General features: G+C 41.6%; 2 protein-coding genes across 9 annotated transcripts in view; one reads left to right on the plus strand and one right to left on the minus strand.

The window, feature by feature from the left end:
* LOC135220027 (CD209 antigen-like protein E) overlaps window positions 1–3,772 on the minus strand; it is a 596,816-nt gene extending 593,044 nt beyond the window's left edge. Inside the window, exons 1-4 of one of the 3 annotated variants that reach the window (XM_064257354.1) lie at window positions 1,856–3,729; window positions 1,204–1,360; window positions 600–749; window positions 10–124 (exon numbers count right to left, since the gene is read on the minus strand). In XM_064257354.1, the coding sequence (XP_064113424.1) occupies window positions 10–124; window positions 600–749; window positions 1,204–1,231 (293 nt within the window). In that variant the 5' untranslated portion in view covers window positions 1,232–1,360; window positions 1,856–3,729. Of the gene's footprint in view, window positions 1–9; window positions 125–599; window positions 750–1,203; window positions 1,361–1,855 lie in introns of all 3 variants that reach the window. The other 2 variants (XM_064257353.1, XM_064257355.1) reach the window with 2 other exon arrangements.
* Window positions 1–20,276, plus strand: part of LOC135220025 (CD209 antigen-like protein E) — a 677,021-nt gene that overhangs the window by 638,394 nt on the left and 18,351 nt on the right. The window lies entirely within an intron of this gene.

Genomic DNA, 20,276 nt, shown 5'->3' on the forward strand with positions numbered 1-20,276 from the left:
TATAATCACCTTGAATAATTGCCATTGTCTTGAATACTGCTGTTATCCACAGACCATTTAAAGCTGTTTTCCGTGTCTATGTCATTCAGTCCAATCCAGCAGTGATGCTGATCTACTATTTTATCTGAAAAGAAACATTCTGTGAATACACATCTTTGTGAAATGTACAAATGTAAGGCCAGGTATTCATGCACAGTTTTACCAGTCAGTTTCCCCACAACTATTTGACGGATGAGTGCCCACACGTAAAGAGAACGTAGAACTGTCAGTTGGACCATCAACACAGTTTTGACAATATTTACAGTATAATATGTCATTACATTTTATCTAAAAAAATACAGAGAAGTTGTATTCTGTTTGGACAGACTTTAGTATGAGGGAATTATTTTACAAAAAAGGAAATTTGACATTTATTCTATGTTGGTGGGAAGCAGAGGTTAAATAACTTTACAATATGGCAGGTCACAAGAAGGCTTATATGGACTTCTGCTAGAACTGAAATGAGAAAATAATAAAAGAGAGAGAGAGAGAGAGAGAGAGAGAGAGAGAGAGAGAGAGAGAGAGAGAGAGAGAGAGAGAGAAATCTTTGTAGTACTTACTTCCAATGAAATCATTCTCTGCATTGCTTGTTATCTTGACCAACTCACTGCCAAGTCCTTTGCAATCACTTTGTGCAGTTCTCCATGACTGCTTATTCCAGCAAAAGCAATAACTGGAACCATTAAATGTCTGGAAGCCCGATGGGCAAGCTGAAGTGAAAACAAATCTTTATTCATCACTAAACATTAATTTCTACTTGGTCAAGAGCTGCTATACACATGAATGACGATTTTCTGCTAAAATTTCATTTTACCCATTTAAACTCATCTTATAAATGACTCATTTGAAAGAATGTGCAATGCTCTGATGACATTTAAAGCCTTGACTTATATTTAAATTTAAGATCATACCTTACTTATCATAATAGGAGACACCCTCTGAGCTAGGAATACCTTCTTATGGCATTGATATTTAATGATATGATTTATAGCATTTAGGAATTTGTCCTATGCTAATAAAACTATTTAGATGTTTAAACAATTATTAAAGTATCAGGGATAACAATATTTATCATTAGTGTTCACGGTACTTGTAATAGATAGAATGTTGGAAGACCTGTAATCCTTAGAAAAAAAACATAAATGAATAAGGATGAATAATTACTTTTTACTTCAGTTGTAGCTGGGGTCATGGTGGTTGAAGTTGAAGTATCATTAGTAGTGGGGGTTGTGGTGGGTGTAGTTGTATCAGTAGTTGTTAAAGAAGTCAAATGGAGTAGTTGTTACGGTTGCAGAAGTAGCAGTAGATGTAGTCATAGTGGCTGTAGAGAGAGATTTTTTAAAGTCCTGCTCTCTCTCGCGAGAGCTTTCAGAACAAATGAGTTATGTATCTACGAGCCAGCTTTTGTACAAACATACACAGACACACCACACAGTATCCTGAACAACACACCCAGGAGAAATATAGCTCCATTCTCTTTAAATTAAAGAAATAAAGGTCCTTAGGGGAACTTAACAGTAAGGTAAGATGGCACTTCAACAGAGCATTTGTTTTGTACAGGGACTGCTATTTATAGACTCTAAGCTACAGATGACATTGGGGATCAGAAGTTCGGTAACTAACTCTTAATCTATACAATGAAATGCACATTCATGGAATAGAGTCTGCTATTGCATGGGCAGCTTTGAGACATCACGTCTCATCTTCTCCTCTGTGTTAACTGGGCATACAAATCTATTCTAGGGAGCAGCAGATAATGAGATTCTAGCTAAGATTTGTTGAATATTTCCATAAGAAATTCTGAACATGAACTTACCATTAAAGATCCAGGTATTGGCATCAGATCTCTCCACAAGATTTTCAACGAGAACTTCATCACGACTAAATTCACATGTAAGCTCAGCTGAAGGATGAAAAAGGATATAAATATCGGAGTATTACAATAAAAATCAGACTTTCTGCCACCTTTGGAGCCCTATACATACTTACAGTATATGTCTACATAGTACACAAGGTTATTAAAGTAATATTTTATATAGTACACAAGGTAATTAAGCAATATTTTATTGGATATCAAAATAAACAGGTAAAAAAAGGCAATGAAGTTTCTTTGGCGCAATAGTTTTCTACACTGCACAAAATGAAGGCCACCAAAAATAAATCTATCTTTAGGTGGTCTGGGTATACTGTAGTATGAGCCGGGGCCCATGAAACTCAGCTAGCTCAGGCAGCCAGTGTTGTTGCATTGCCAGAAGCACGATTATGGCTACGTTTAACCTTAAATAAAATAAAAACTACTACAAAATAAAAACTACTGAGGCTAGAGGGCTGCATTTTGGTTTGTTAGATGATTGGAGGGTAGAGGATCAACATACCAATTACAGCCCTGTAGCCTCAGTAGTATTTAAGATCTTAGGGCAGACAGAAAAAAGTGCGGACAGACAGGCAAAACAGGTACAATAGTTTTCTTTTAAGAAAATTAAAAATGGAATTAATAAGGTCTAAATAGTAAAATGTCTAAATTAGTCTCCTGAAGATCATGGTGAAAAGGTGTTGGTTCTCTTCAGCAACTAAATGAATAGATTTTCCCAATTCAAAGAAAATGACAGGGCGTTTTGCAATCAGGTCCATTGACATGTGATGTTCATGAGATCATGATTTAGCTGTAATAAAACATGCACTATGGGATTTTAGCATGAAGAATTGTATCACTTCTTTTATCTCTTCTTTCTGTATTATTTCCCAATACATCCTCTTACTTCTTCCTGATGAACACCATATCCTTTGGAAGCTTGAATTATAAGTCAACGGCCCCTGTGGGCTTCTTCCTCTATGAATAGGTTTCATCTTCTGAATAATAATAATACGTAATTATAAAGAACTGCCCATCTCTTTAAGAACTTGAGTTAATGTAACATTTAAAAACAACAATGCAATGAAAAAGACTCATAAAAAAACACTTCTGACCATAGGGAAGAAAGTGTATTCCAAATAATGTCAGTTTCTCTATTGGTCCAAAAGGAAAATCTCTGGAAAACAAAATAGAATGGCATAAAGAACCGTGCATTCTGTTCGTCTGTGGGAAAAATGCTCGTGTTCTGTTGAACAGATGTAAAAAAAAAGCAGGTTAATCTACAATGTTGCAAATATAACTTATAAAATTTAACAGAAGACAGCTTCTGTATGAATATCAGCCAACGAACATACAAACCTGATTCATTTAAAAGAAATATGCAAAACGTTTAGCTTGTAAGGAATGTAGCCTAGTGTGTCTCAGCAGCCAAGATTAGAGCCTATCTCACAATAAACAAGATTTATAAGAGGAGTACTCACCACACAAATGAGTTTGTGGCTTCCTCTTTTTCCTGTCAGATGCTACTATTTCATCTTAACCATCCATGTTTACTTGTACTCGCACTCTTAAATTAACTGAAGATCAGACCAGTCAGGGTTTATACCTAGTACCAAGAACTTCTAGTAACATAATGACCTCCCCCGTTTTATGCGTTTCACATTTCCGCGGTCTCCACTTTGTTGCGGATTTTTGTGGAACACATTATTCACGTTTCCATGGGGAACTTTCACTAAGTTGTGGAATTTTTCTATTGACCATATCTCTAAAATTATTGCTAATTTGCTTTTTTTTGTAGAGCAACACAATTCATTCACTAAATACTGTATACATATTTTCATATTGTGTATGTGACTACTAATTTTAATGATAAAAATGATTTACAGCATATTTATAATGCAGTTATGTCCATTAAGCTCATTCCAGATTGGACCCCATACTGAGCATAATAGGTCTCTCTCTCTCTCTCTCTCTTGAATTATGTTGCTGCAAAAATTTTGATAATGGAGCATATTGTACAATAACACTATCATATTACTGTATCACTTTACAAAATATATCTTTTAATAAGTTTTCATTTTTTTTCATACAATAATTAATTTCAGAAAATCTTTTTATAATATGAAAATTTAATCTATTAACACAAGTATAAAATAAAATTATATGGAAAAACCTTGTTTTAAGCAGGTTTCTAAGTATCTTATCCAAATCATTATGAATGTTTCATTATGCTTAGATAGGAACAGGCCTACCAACCATATCAACAGATTATCATCTGTATTGATCGTTATTTTATGCAAATAATACGTGAGTGGAGTTTGGCTTATCTAATGTTATCAGGTTATCATTTGTTTAAAGATCTTTCTGTTAAAAATTTTTTATTTCAAGTTAAACATACGAAAGATAATATATATATAAAATATTACATAATCTATAACTTCCTTCAACTAATATAAATACATTTCGTTTGACCGAAGGGTGACGAAATGCATTTGAAGTGTGCGGTACAGTTGGCATGCTTGGAACACTGAATTTTGAGGAGATTGTGTTGACGCACAATAATTTATAAATCTTACATACTCCAATATGAATATGAAGAATTCAGATATACCAGAGAAGGAAATTGGAAATATTGTTTTCTATTTTTTCATAAACGAATGGTTTAATGCGAGTTACATAAACCTATTCAATGCCTAATTCCCATAAACCCCCAAAATATCGGCTCACTCTTCCAAGTTAAGGATAAGATCAGCCCCTGTTTGCCTCCAGTGTCATTTATAAGTATAATTGTCCCAGATGTAATCTTGGCACTTACATCGGTTGCACCAGGAGGCTGCTAGTCTGAATTTCCTCTCATCAAGGAATTAGCTACAGAATCAGTTGTCGACTATCAAATCCAGAACAATCTAACATATGAAATCACAGTAAAAGTTGCAATATACACACATAGATGCCAGTCATTTTAATATCATAGGAAGAACCCGACATATAGAGGAACTGTAAGAACGACATTCGGGTGAATGTTCGCCCTTCCATTGTAAAATGTTTATGTCCTCTCTTTTCTTCCAGGAACTAAAATGTACAGTATTTTATGCCCTTTCTATTGATGTATATATGTTGGGAATCCGTTCCCTCTATGTAATATCATTCTTCTATTTTTGTCTGTGAAGAAATACATTCACAGTGGGGGCTATGTCCCTTTTTGTTTATGTTTGCTTGTGCATGCGTGACGTACACTATGCTTCCATCTGCAAGCTGCCTTATGTACAGCCTCATTTGCCGAATAAAATCAGTTCGCTCACTCTCCTCGTATTACTCAGACCTCACAATTGGTGACCCAGGAGTAGTTGACCAAGTGGCTTTGGCTTTGCCATTAAGGGACTAATTACTACCGCTCACCTTCAGAGAACCTTTAACAGACCCATACGATGCCTAGTCTAGGTTCTCTGGTACTCCTCAACGCCATTAGTGGACTCACAACGGCATTTCTTCATACAAGTGTTTCGGCTTTCAGTCTTGCAGTTTGGCCCACCATTCACGACTTCTCATCGATCCTAAACATGAGTTTGACAATACAGTGGTCCCCCCGTATTCGCGGGGGATGCGTACCAGACCCCCCCGTGAATAGTTAGCACCCGCGAATGTTTGGAACCTCTATAAAAACGCTAAAAACAGCCTATTTTGTTAGTTAAAACTCAAGAAAAAACACTAAAAATTTTCATACTTGGTTTTTTTAATAGTTTTATCACAAAAAGTGCATTTTATGATGAAATTGATAAAAAAAACAGGAATTTGTGGATATTTCTCTTAGAAAAATACCTCGAATGTGCGAATTTTCCGCGAATAATGCAGGGAAATGTTCCCGAGAGAAATCCGCGATTGTGTGAGTCCGTGAATCCAGAGAACACGAATACGGGGGGCCCACTGTACAATGGAGCATTCAGCGCATTCAATCGACTTCTCTGTGTCCACCTCGACCCCACGATCCGCGAGACAATCCTTCTTTGCGCTCAAGTCCTCCTCGACGCCCGTGCCTGCGCCCCAAACGACTGCACTGTTGGAGCCCCACGACACACTGCCACCCTTCTGCAGTGAGGACATCGCAACATGGCTGCAATGGGCAGAAATAGTTCTGGATTCACAGCACCAAGGCGAACTTCATCGCCCGGACCCTCACAGCAGATGCCTTCAAACGCCTCGCCCCATGCATGCACAGCCAGCGCGGGGAGCTGCCCTACAAAAGCTTGAAGAGGGAGCTCATCCAGGCCTTCTCCCTCCCAGTTCCCCAGCGAGCCGCCCAAATTTTCGACCTCATGGTCAACCCCATGATCATCTTGGATCCCAAACTGGCCTGGCACAAGCTCCAGGATCTGGTCCTCTTGCCAGAAGTGGACCACCAAGGACTAAGGCAGGAGGTGAGCATCCTTCACCAACTCTTCCTTTACCAGCTCATGCCTGAAGTCCGAAGCCAGATCCCTAATGCCAAGACCACGGAGATGGAAAGTCTGGTGCAGCGGGCTGTTGCACTATTTACCACCATTCAAGCTGCAAAACTCTCCTCTCCTCCGTCAGCTAACAGCCTACAGCAGGAGGAAACGGTTGGTGCAGCATACCAGCGATCGCTGAAGCCCCTCCCAGACGTCGGGTTGTGCTGCTTCCGCTGCCAGTTCAGCAGCAAGGCACGGAAGTGCGAGCACCCTTGCTCCTTCCGCCCTTCAAAAAATGATGGAGGCAGCACCAAAACAAGCCCCCATGGCAGCAGCAGTAACGAAGTCCCAACCCAGGGGCCCAGAACAGCATCTCTGGCATCAGGAAGCTGGCTGACACTGGTGCCATGCACTCGGTGTTCCTTTCGTCTGCAGAGGATCACAGCCACACCCCCGACAACCAGACCGTCCTTGTAGCTGCGAACGGGACACCCATCCACACCTACGACACCAGGGCCCAGACCATTGCGTTCTTGGGCAGGACCTACACCTGGTCCTTCGTCTTCGCCAACATACGGACCCCTCTCCTGGAGGTGAATTTCCTCGCCCACCACAGCCTCTTGGAGGATGTGGCCCGCCAGCGCCTTCTCGATACCGAGACCTGCCTCTCCCACCCACTCACCAGAGGACCAAGGGCGCCCACCATCTGCTCCATCCTTCCGCACCACAGATACACCTCCCTTCTCCAGGAGTTTCCAGATGTCTTCCGTCCCGAGCTTCGCCAGGTGGCTGGGGCTGTGCCCAAGCACAGTGTCTTCCCCCATATTGAGACCAAGGGCCCCCTGACACATACCAAGTTCAGCCGCCTCCCGCCAAAGCTCCTCCATGAAGCCAAAACCGCATTCAAAGAAATGGAGAAGATGAGGATCTGTAAAAAGGCAGTGAGTCCATGGGCGTCCCCCCTCCACATGGTGAAAAGGGCTGCCACCAACTTTCTAATGTCTTATCGCTTGGCGATAGACTTTTTGTTTTTTCCTTACGGCTGTTATCCGTAAGTAATGTTTGGTTCCTCTCATCTCCTTGGATATCTTAGTAGAGAGGTTCTTTCTGTCAGAGGAGATGATTCAAACAGGCTAGTTGCACAAGGTAACAACTTTTATTCTGTAACTCCATACTAGGAGATGCAGCTCGGTCGGACGACCGATATGTTTGACTCTTCGCGTGGAACTGCCATTCTAAAGCATCGCGTCAATAGCGGAACATTAGCTATCTCAGCAATTCATATAAAAACACATACGTAGTTCGCCGGCTCGGAAGTTACAAGTTTCCGGCGTAGGTTAACAGGTCAACCGCTTCCCATGGAAGTTGTTGTGCAAAGTTATCATAACATAAAAATGTTGACAAAGCTTAGAGCTAGATCAGGCTACTGCAGACAGTGCATAGCGTAATCTAAGGTCTGCTTTGGTCACGTAGAACCCTCCTAATGCCATGACCCCAGGTCACTGGTTTATATATATAATGTAATTCTTACATTAGGCTCGGTCTGCTACCTATTCAAGCCTTGAATAACAAAAAAAAGTTACTTTAAACATTGTTCATAGAGCGTGCTCGTAACATACTAAGTGATTAAATGCACAAAAAGGTTCTGTTACATACCCTTGTTGACATATTCATAAACAACGATAAATGCATGGAAAATATAGATCCATGTTTGGTAATAATAATGATTATGTACCCAAAATAATAAAATGGTAAAAATCAAAACATGTATACATGATTAATATGATAACAGGTAACCTGATTAAGAATAATGGTTACTAAATAATGATTATAGCATGATCATGGATAATAGTTAAAGAGTACTTGTCACTCTTTATAATAGATAAATATAATGGTATAATAGTATAAACAATGTAATTCTGCAGAAATTCAATATATAGGGCTGATATGTTTATTAGGTGCCCGAAAAATACCTTTAGGCATATATTAATGTAAATATTGGGCTATAATGATTTATTAGGTGCCCTGGAGATACTTTAACTGTTCAAATGCAAAGGCGTGAGTCTTTCTTGTCCTACATTGTTGCCAGCATACGGACCGCTTTTCACACAACAACACAATTCCAGACAATTCCCTAGGCACGAACTGAAATGGCCAGGTCAGGCGGCCCTAAACGCAAAAGACTTGAGTTTAACGGGTACGTCATCCAGACGGGCCAGTACGTTCCCTTGGAGATCCTTGTCTGTTTACGCCTCAGCCTACGCCAAGCAAAGATGTTGACGGCGATAACCAATATGGCCGTCACGCTGAACACGGCTAGCAGAATGTAGTAGCGAAGATTTTCTCCACCTGCATAAGTCGATGACGCGTGGTCATCTCAGCCAGTTGCGTCAGACGATGAGCTACTCGCGCGTTGTATGGGAGAGGTAGTGATGGGATGATCGTTGTTGCCCAGTGTAGTTCGCGAAATACGCCTTCTCACGTATTATCGTGTTGACCCCTCTGACGGTATAATTTGTAGATGTCCCCGTACAACCATCGGCTGCTACGAAGATAGGGGCATGGGCGGATGGATGTGTCCGGACACACGACGTCGAATCCGGCCTATCATAACGGATCAGGAAACCATTATTCATCCTGTAATTGAATTTATTACCGAAAAAAGGATAAAGTTTCCCCAGACAACCTTCGCTTGTATGAGAGAGAGAGCCGTTTAGCACTATGTCTAACTCACATGAATCCGTTGATATAGGATAGAATTCAAAAGAGTCAGCTGTACAAATTTTATTATTCATGGCTTCTGAACAGTGAGTGAGTTTATCTAAGTCTCTAATGACTGTAAATGATTCTTATCAGAAGAAATCAGTACATGCCCTGTTAAATTGGATATTACTGGATTGAGTTATTCGTCATAAAAGTAGGAAACGGTGCTATTTTGTATGATGCCAAGCATCGGAAGAATCAAAAGGAATCGTGATCATAATTCTATAATTTTCAACGCTGACTGATATTAGGCTATAATAGAATTCTACTTTATGGGCATCCAATAAAGGAATATAACCTAGCTTCTCCCGTCCGTTTCCAAAGTTAACGTCAAATCTTTAATAGGCATGAGGTGAGGAGATAACACACCCTTTGTTGCTAACGTAATTGCTTCTACGTAATCTTTGACTTTTCAATAAAATGTGATATTTTCACACGATATGATCTATTTTCGAACTATAGTAAGCTAAAGTAGCCAGCAAATGTTGAACTTCCATGACCTGATCGATATTATTTGAATGTTCATTAACGATATTCATTATTTGATTGATCCGAAGATAACTGGCTGCGAAGTTCTGATAAGGCCAGTTCCGTTTTGTGTTGCAAAAACTCAATTCTTTTATTTTGATTATTTATCTTGAGGCGATTGAGATTCCTAAGCCTAGATTCGCAACTGATCCTAAGATGTTTAGTCCAGCTAGAATAAGCGGGTTGCGACGCTCAACAGTATTGTGCCGCACAGACCACATCAGCAGGTCACGAGCGAGTTCTTCTGCCTCGGCGGTTTTATTTTGTATGTCATAAGACAACATTTCTGCGACGCTTGTTGTTTGAGCTAGTGAAATCTCTGAGTTAGCATGAAAATTACGTTCATGCATTTCCTTAAGGGAAATACCAAACCTCATCAGGTCATTCTTTAAGTTAAGGACGTCATCTTCAGGTAAGAAAATGGCGTGCATATCTACCTCGATAACAATATTACTTGACACGATGAATACATCATCGATTCTCTCGATAATCGAGCCATGATTAAATTCTATGTCTTTAGTCCTAGCACTCTTTCCATACAACAAAGATGTCTGAATACACAATATCACTCCTAACAATAACAGATTCATTTTTGAAAACTGCAATGAGTAAAAACAGATGTAATAAACTCGCGTAAAAGAATAGGTTACATACAATATGATTAATAGATATATATATATAAATTATTATACAAGTTTCATAAATACAACCATTTTTTCCCTCACTCCATCTATCTTTCTTTAGATTCTGATATGTGCCAATGGGACTATTCTCACATCAGTGGGTTTGGATACATTTTGAACCCTAAACTCTATGGCCGTTAAATTTTCTAAAATGTTAAACGGGCCTTCAAACTTAGGTGTCAGTTTATAATTTAAACCTTTACGCACGTATACTGTATGTATACCTGATCGCCCACGGCATATGTTCTAGTTGGCTTAGCTATTTATCATGATTTTTTTCATTATTATCTGAGCTTCTTCTAAATTCTTACGAATTATATTATATCGACTTATGCTTGCAATCCATAACATCCTTTAGAGGATTTGATAAATTAGTTGTAGGCTTTAAGATGTGGAAAGGCGTTCGGGCCGGGATACCGTACAGTGCCTCGTGCGGTGTCATTTTAATAGATACGTGATACGAGTGATTAAGTGTGCTTAGTACCGCAGGTATGGCAATGTCCCAGTTGGGATCTGCCCCCCCTAAGGTGACCCTTAAAATGTTTTAAAAACCTTACGATTTGCCCTTTCCACTAGCCCATTAGACCTCTGGGTGATAGATCATGGTATTGACTTTCTTTATACTAAGGAATTCGCACAAGGAGTTAAGGAAATGATTATTGAACTCCCCCCCGCCCGAGTCTGAGATAATGATGTGTGGAATTCCATGTTTACAAATGTAGCACTCGTAAACTTCCTAGCGCACTCGACCGCGGTTTTGTTTTAAGCGCTATAAGTTCTGTATATCGAGTCAAAGCGTCTATAATTACTAGGAGGTGCTTATTTCCTCTGTCTGACTCGTAAAATCCTGTTAATAAATCTAAATGTACTCTTTCAAAGGGTTGATTTGGCACGGGGTAAGCCCTAGGCTGACAGGTGTCTTCGTGTGCCCTTGTATTCTTGACAAGTGCGACAATTTGCTATGTGCTTTTTTATATCTCTAAGCATCGTATGCCAATAAAACTAAGGATTTGGCTTTCTGTGACATTAAGGTATAACCGGATGTCCGTGCAGTGGATTTTCATGCAACCACTTTAAGACAGTGGGTATGAGTGAGATAGGCACCACCACCTGGTTGTTATTCAACTGCGGTGTGTTGCGGGTTTTCCTCGTCACAGATCTACACAGGAGATTTCCTGTAGGATATAATTCTGTTGCTTTATACTTTAGGTATTCTTTTCCCTTCGGATTTCCGTTTAACGCAATGATGATTTTTTCTATTTGCGGATCTTTTCTTTGTTCTGTCTGTAATAGTTCAGCACTCCAGCCCAGATCTTCCTGTTCGGATATAGTTTTAACAACGGGCATGGAGGTTGAGATATCTATTAATTCAGCTAATGGCTCGGTACAAGATGAAGAGGGGGGGTTGCGTGATAATGCGTCAGCAATGATATTTGCTTTCCCAGGTAAATACCCGATCCTCGCGCCCAAAGTCCTGAATGATCATGTGCCACCGAGTTCGCTTGGGGCTGTGACTAAAGCCTTTAAAGAAGTCGGTTAGGGGCTTATGATCAGTGAGAACCTTGACGGGATAACCGTAGATTATGAATTTAAAGTGCACGAGTGAATTAACAATAGCGAGCCCTTCCTTGTCTATTACTGCATATTTGCACTTTCGGAAGGTCTCAGTTTACGTGAATAAAAAGCTATAGGGAAAAAACTGTCTATCATATTGTTGAAGCAATACCCCACCTACCCCTCCTAGGTCTGAGGCGTCTGTTGCTATGAAAAATTCCTTATGGAAGTCAGGAAATTTCAAGATAGAGAACTACACAGTTCATCTTTCAATTATCGAACGCCTGTTGATGAATTTCAGACCATACGAAATCTACGCCCTTTTTTATTTTAATAAGATCGGTTAGGGGAGCGGCTATGATGGAGTAGTTCCTAATGAACCTCCTATAATATCCGCTACACCCTAAAAATTGCTGTATTCCCTTGACGTTAGTAGGTATCGGAAAACAAAAGTTACGGATAGCCGACACCTTATCGTGGACGACTTTAAGACCTTCACTAGAAACCGTGAAACCTAGATAGACTAGTTCTGTTTTAAAAAAATTCACACTTACTTATCTTTACCCTTAAATTATGCTGCCTTAACCTTTGTAACACTAACTCCAATTTACGTAAAATGCTCCTCTAATGTGTTGGAAAAGATTACTAAGTCATCCATGTAGGCATGTAAGATATCTCCCAACAAGTCTCCAAACACGACGTTTATCATACGAGTAAAAAGTATAGGAGCACAACGTAAACCAAAAGGCATACGCAAAAATTCATAATGTCCCCTGGCTGTGCTGAAGGCAGTGTATGGGATACTTTCTTGTTCCATCGGAATCTGATGAATCCATTTTAGTAAGTCTAGGCTCGTGAAAATATTATTCTGGCCTAGTAAAGATAGGATATCATCGGTACATGGTACTGGGAATCTGTCAGGGATTGTTTCTTCGTTTTAAACGACGAAAATCTACGCATATCCGCCAAGTTCGATCTTTTTTCGGTACTACTATTAACGGAAAAATTATAAGGGCTGTTGAGTTTCCTAATGGACTCCTTCCTTTAACATTTTACCTACTTCCTCTGTTATCTCATCTGAAATTTCATAGGAAGTCGGTACGAAGGTACATAGATTACTTTCTGTTTGTCCTTGAGCCTGATTTGATGCTCTATGACATCCGTTTTTCCTAAAGTTCCATTCGTAGTGGAAAAAAACATCATGATATTTAGTTAATAGATTCAAAAATTTCTGCTGAAACTTTCTCTTCTTGAATATCTTTATTGATTTTGTTCTTTATAGATTGCAAAAGGGTTTCATCCGCGACTGATTGAGCGTGATTTATCTCAGCTACGGTAAGAATGCGATGTTATAAACTTCGGCATCCAAGATATGTTGATTTTTGTGGATTACTAAAGTGGTATTCAAATGATTACAGACTTCGATATTACATTGCTGTTGTGAGCCGACTGTATAAACGGCTTGTGTGACGGATAATCCGTGTGTTTTCAGAGTTTCGGAAAGGATTAATGTTTCAGATCCTGGCAAGGTTCTTTTTACACGCACTAATATATTTGAAGTTACGTTAGGTTCGAGGGTTTGCGTGCAAGCTGATATTACGGGTGAGCGAGAGTTCTGTTGGGTTGCCTGTATTATTCTTGGTTCATGAGACAGGTGATTGGTTCCGTAATGTAAGTGACAACTCTGTCTGTCTCTTTATTATCCAAAACAGATTTTAGGGTATTAGAAGACCTATAGAATTTCCCTTTGATATACACGCCGTGTTTTGCAGGTGCTAAGATAATATTTTGAGTGCCCATAGACGGGTATCCGATAATTACTGCGGGATACATATGAATGTTTTGTACAACGACAAAGGTATCGGCTAACGTGCGCTTACCGACCTTATACTGTACATGAGTTACGCCCACAACATTTAATTCATTATTCCCAATGCCCTGAGAGCCTTATTCCGGACTTTTCTATAGGGAAATTTGAAAAGAGTAAATGATGAGTCCTTAAATCCATTATATTACGTGGACTACCAGAATCAAAGAACAAAGTGAATGACTTATGGTCCAAAATTACTGCATGTAAGGTTGGTCGCAAACTCGTTTTGACTAATAATTGCATGAATTTGTTGCAAATCTACGGGAACCTGCACAGATTTTTTGATTCGGCCGTGTGTTTCATAGGAAAATCAATTGTCTCACAATGATCTGATAAATGATTAAACTGATTATTTGATACAAAAGATGTTGATATTGATGACCCAACATCGCCCTCTCCCCCCTTGGAGTGAACTACGTGGTATTGTTTTGTTTATCACACCCTGAAAATTCGCTTGCCCTTGCGAGTTCTGGCTAGACGGCCCAGGAACAGAGGTACCTGAAGCACGATTTGTTTGTTTCTGCTGTTGTGCAGAATTTCCATTTGGTTGTTTCTTTTCTTATAGTACTGAGGACCCTTCTTTTTATTTGCACTAGCAACTGGGTTGCGCGTTTGTAGCGTTTGTTGTTGATTCCTCGAGTAGCAACGGTTATATGAATGAGTTGAACTATTGTGTATTGAACAAAAACGCGTCCGACAGTCTGAAATCATGTGACCTGGTCGTTTACAGTTATAACAAACCATCCCTGCAACTTGATTATTATTATGTACCACATTTACTTGTTGTGGCTTGTTTCATTTTTTGCAAAAAACTTGAATGAGCGAAGGATCTAGGTCGGTACATTTTAGACATGTGATTTGTTTATACACATCTAATTCCGTACTGTCGGGCTGCAATTTTTTATCAAAACACCGTACTAACGCTTCAGGCAACATTACAGTGATAGACGTAAGGTAGATCAAACGGATAAAATCTTTCACTTTGATGTTAGCACCCGCAACCCACCCGGAGTTACATAAACTATCCTGATATTCATTTAGCGGTCGGCAATTAGCGCCGCGCTCGACACATTGAGCTGAGTCATGGAGGCTTGGTTAAGGATATTCTCAATGCCAATACTACATCTAGAGCCTCTTCACCCCCATACACGGCACGTAACTATTTTTGAACTCGTCCCATGTAAGCGCTTCTTGGAAAAGAAAACCCCCCTTAGATACGCACTTGCGTCGCCTTTAGCGAAGTCAACGAAGCTCTTGGCTTCCTGTAATTGTACTGCTGGGTCTGTGATGCTTTTTGCATTTAAATGAGCGTCTACAGATGAGATCCATGCCTCAACATTTTGAGGCAGGAACCCATTGACCCGACCTTGAAAAGGGACGATCGCTGACCTCGCGCTAACGAGAGTCACCACGTTGGGGTTGCCAGCCGGAGGGTGTTTGCCATTTCGGCTTTCACTTTTTTCTTATCACTTCTATTCCTTGCAATCCTATCAAAATATCTATAAGAGTACACTCGACCACTACGTAAACGCATAAGCAATGTACTGTATAAGTGTGTTATAATAATAGGAAAAATCCCCCAAAAGATACAAAAATACAGATAATATGATAAAATATTATACGGAGAATTCCTGCAAGAAATGGTTAATGACAACGAGAAAAGGAAAAAAAAAAATTAATCTGCGGGCGAGAACCTCGTAGTTGAAGATAGGTTCTGTAATGAAGGAAGATTAATATGGCGAACAACTCACCCCCAGAATACTGGACGATCGACTCTTGATGAACAACACTTCACTGAGGAAAAGACCTGAATAGATAAAAAATGGTACTTAGCTCCAGATTATATTGCGAAGGATTGTTGACATGGGATGACGTCACAGTTCCTGTCCACGTCTCGCGTCGGAAGTCGTGATGACGTCACGGTCTTCTCTCGGTGCACGATGCTCTGAGAAGTCCAAGATTGATGACGTCACAGCCTCCGTCCTTGCACTACTGCGTTATAGCTGTCCACTCTGCGTCCTTGCTCTTGCGAACGGGTGATGTTCCCTGTGTTTGTTTTCTTCTTTCCGTCGATGTTCGATGCCGCCCTCGTCGGTGTAGATTCTCGAAGATAAGTGATAACTGTTGCTCAAAACGTCAGTGTTAAATGCTTGTATTCCTCTCGATGAAGGACATAGTTGCGTCTTCATAAACTGTTGCGTTGATTGAAGATCCCGTTTCCTCTGTTTCGTTTGATGTTGAAGGTGGAAGTTAGTTCTTGTAGACCTTCGGTCGGCTGATATGGGTCTTGTTAATTATGTTCTTCGTTTATTAGCTTGCCACCACTTCTCATGTTCTTCGTTTTTCCGCTTGCCACCACTTTCTAATGTCTTATCGCTGGCGATAGACTTTTTGTTTTTTCCTTACGGCTGTTATCCGTAAGTAAGTGTTTGGTTCCTCTCATCTCCCTTGGATATCTAGTAGAGAGGTTCTTTCTTGTCTAGAGGAGATGATTCAAACAGGCTAGTTGCACAAGGTAACAACTTTATTCTGTAACTCCATTACTAGGAGATGCAGCTCGGTCGACGACCGATATGTTTGACTCTTCGCGTGGAACTGCCATTCTAAAGCATCGCGTCAATAGCGGAACATTAGCTATCTCAGCAATTCATATAAAAACACATACGTAGTTCGCCGGCTCGGAAGTTACAAGTTTCCGGCGTAGGTTAACAGGTCAACGCTTCCCATGGAAGTTGTTGTGCAAAGTTATCATAACATAAAAATGTTGACAAAGCTTAGAGCTAGATCAGGCTACTGCAGACAGTGCATAGCGTAATCTAAGGTCTGCTTTGGTCACGTAGAACCCTCCTAATGCCATGACCCCAGGTCACTGGTTTGATATATATAATGTAATTCTTACACATGGAGGCCCTGCGGTGACTACCGGCGCCTAAACCTCATCCCCATGCCCGACAGCTACCCCCTGCCAACCATGCAGGACCTCACCAGGCCCCTCCCCAGCGCCAGGGTCTTCTCCAAGATCGATTTATTTGTCATATTTTCATGTCCCCGTCCATCCCATTGACATTCCGAAGAAGGTGATCATCGCGCCCTTCGGATCCTTCATGTTCGCCTTCGCCTTCGGCCTGCGGAACGCTGGGGCTACTTTTCAACGCCTCATGGACAACATCCTCAGTGACTTACCCTTCTGCGTCTGCTACATGGACGATATTCTTATCTTTTCCAGATTGCCGGAGGAGCACCTGAACCACATCCAGGCCATCCTCAAGTGCCTAGAGGAGAACGGACCTGTCTTCTGTTTTGACAAATGCACCTTCGGCGCCAAGAAGGTGGATTTCCTCGGCCACAAAAATGGCAATTTGTTGAAAATTGCATTTTTCCTAACTATACAAACCTGAGGTTCTTTAACAATAGGAAGTAGCTAGCGGCAGCTGGGACGGTCGTAAGCTTCGAACAAGGGGAAAACGGTAGTTAACTGCTTGTCCGACAGTGCGCGCGCCTGAGAGGTGAAGAATCACTTTTGCTTTAGGCCCATGCAAAAAGTTGCAGAGTGAGGGGTGGCATGAGGTGGGACTATATGTAAAGGACCTCAGGTTTGTATAGTAAGGAAAAATGCAATTTTCGACAAATTGCCATTTGTTCCGACACGAATACAAACCCTCGGTCCTTTAACAATAGGAAGACTCACTTCTTGGTGGGAGGAATCTGAGTCTTTTTGGTGAACAGACTGGTGTTCTTCCAACCTTGGAATGCCTCCCTGGTCGTAAGAGCGCGGGAGGGATCCAAGCCTCTGTCCGATTGATCGGGGTGTGCACCGCAGGATCAATGGTCAGACCTTTGGGCCAAGTACTAAGAGAGAGGCAAGCGTATCTCTTCGTACCAGCAAGCAAGAACTTGTTCCTGTTTGCAAGAGGCAACATAAAGTATGGGTTTGTCTCAAGCTGGCATCCACTTCCTCCCCCTTGTTGGAGGAAGTGGTAGATATATGCTCCCATCCCTAGTGAAGGGATAGGATGGGGCTCTGTTGAGTAGCTCACCTGCATCTCATCCTTGTCCAGCAGGGTGACGACTGTGTCCCTCTACCACAGGTAGAGGGGAAGAAAAAGATGGGAAGAGGAGCCAGTCACACTCATTCACTCATCCATTCTTACAGTCACACCAGGACTCGATGCTGTTCAGCCTGCAAGGGTCTGGGTTTGCTACACAATGTGTTGAGCAGCCACCACGGGTCCCAAGGAAAAAGATCCAAGGACCTGTGGGCAAAATCCCAAAGGTAGAAGGAGGTGCATGTGGTCTGGTTGGACCAGACCCCTGCCTTCAGTACCTGCGCCACGGAGAAGTTCTTGCGGACAAAGCAGCATCTCCTTCGCATCGAAGGCGGTGAAGTCCATTAGGGAGGGGATTGTGAACGACTCGAACCGATCGTCAGGGACCAAAGGGTTCCGAGTCTTCGCTACGAAGTTCGGTACGAAATAGAGCGTCACGGATCCCCATCCCCTGGATGCTTGACTTCGCAGGAAAAGTCATGCAGTTCCCTCAGAGGAAAAGAAGGGAATAGTCGCATGACCTATCCCTCTTTTCGACTTCGGTGATGTCCAGTACCCATACTGATCTATCCGTCTGCAGCGAAGTGTCTCGCATCCTCCTATCCCCATGCAGCGAAGTTCTTCTCGGTAGTGGATAGGACACCGCCACTCGATGGTGGGTGTCGATGGTATGGGTAATGGGACAAGCTATTAGGACGAAGTAATGATTGATCGGGAACCACCGAACTAAGTCCACAGTGTAGTTCATAACTGACTTGGGCGCTCTGACAGCTGCCGACTGACTGGTTCGGTAGTAAGGCAAGTTGTCCAAGCATCCGAGGAAGTCACGTGACCTTCGCCCTTTAAAGGGTTATGCCAAGACCAAACAAATAGTGTATTTGTTTGTCACCGATGCCAGACGGTGAGGTGATTATTCTCTTAAGGCATGTGCCCAACAGGCGAAAGTCAATTGCCTTCTAGAGACCGAGGTCCCTGAAGGCAAGACATTCTCATAGTTGTTGAATCTCAGCTAAGGAGAAACAACACTATGTGCCGTTGAAGACGAAGGTAGGCAATGAATGCAACCTACATCTTCACAGACGAATCGAGAGAAGGATTCTCAAGATTCAGAACCTGTGCTTACAAATGACTGAAAACGCTAACCGCTATTTCATTGCTGTCCGGTGAGGAGACGTCGATGCAATGAAAGGGGGCGCTTTTCAGTAATGGAAACCCAGGGGAGAGCCGCCTGAAGAACTGCTTCTCATGGGCTGAACATTTGGAAGTAGAGCTGTCAGGTCGGAGAGTAGGCGATGTCTTCTGACACATCTGTTAATTCGGGGTGAACAATGAACAATTGCACACCTACGAATACGAGATATTTTGAAGACATACTCAGATGTCTGCAAAATCATTCGCATTATCTCAGTGCGATGCAGCGGGAGACTAGTACAGACTTCTGTTACCGTGCGGTAAACAGAAAGATGAAAGAGTCTAAGAGATATCTCTGTTGAAAATTCTCGCAATGTCGAAGGCAATGGAATCGAGCATCACAGCAAGGAGATGGTCCTTCATTATTGCGAGAATCCCCGTTAATCAGAGACCTAAGTCCATGATTGTTGGGCAGAGATACGGTTCGGTAGTCAATCAAAGCAGGGGAGAGAGAGACATAAATGACCGTGCATCTCGGATACCAGCTGATACTGAGCTGCTATCAGGCAGTTCAATACGCAGTAGCTGAGCTCTCGCTGACTCGTCATCCTGAGTTGCCAGGTAATCCATTCCACGAAGGAATGTGTTCGGCTAGAACCATCGCGCATAAAAAATACGCTCGAGCAATTATATTTAAACGAAACGGATTTCGGTAAATACAAAAGCTGATTTGGTGTTGTCGTAACAATACCAAGTATCTAAAATCGAAACTGGTAACTGCTGGGAGGTTGCAGGCAGCACCGAGTTGCAGTTCAATTAAGATACAATTCGTTTCGGTCACAATCCGTAGAGTTAACTACGGTATGCGCCTACCCCCGGACAATTCAACTGCTTAACAGAATCATGTCGCGAGGGTAATATACATAGTATATTTGTACGTTCTGTACAACGACCTCCATCCTAAATTCTTTTCCCCTCGAGGAAAGAGAATAAGGATTGGAGATCGACCGCCTTCGTTCTCTAGTCAAGAGAGTGAAGGAAAAGTCTTTCCCAAAGGAAAGCTTCAATGGTGAACAGAATACCGAAGACGATAGTTCAAGCCAAACTGGATATTCCCGTCCGTTCTTCTCTATTCCAGGTTAGTCACCTACTGATAGATACTCTTCTTTCAGCAGCAGACTTCTTCCAAATTCTAGAAATTACAGGAATTCGAGCATAGGCGAGGTTCCCGATTATCGTGTAACAATTGTCGGGGATTCTCGCTCACTTTGGACCGTGGTCTCGCCTAAGTGTTTGGAGATCGTAAAAAACTCGAATACTGAATGCGCTAGAAATTCCGTCGAATTCTAAGCACTCTGCGAAACCCCCACCGAATTCGTCACA

This window comes from Macrobrachium nipponense, chromosome 1 (genome assembly GCF_015104395.2).
Source record: "Macrobrachium nipponense isolate FS-2020 chromosome 1, ASM1510439v2, whole genome shotgun sequence".
In the NCBI taxonomy this organism is placed as follows: domain Eukaryota; kingdom Metazoa; phylum Arthropoda; class Malacostraca; order Decapoda; family Palaemonidae; genus Macrobrachium; species Macrobrachium nipponense.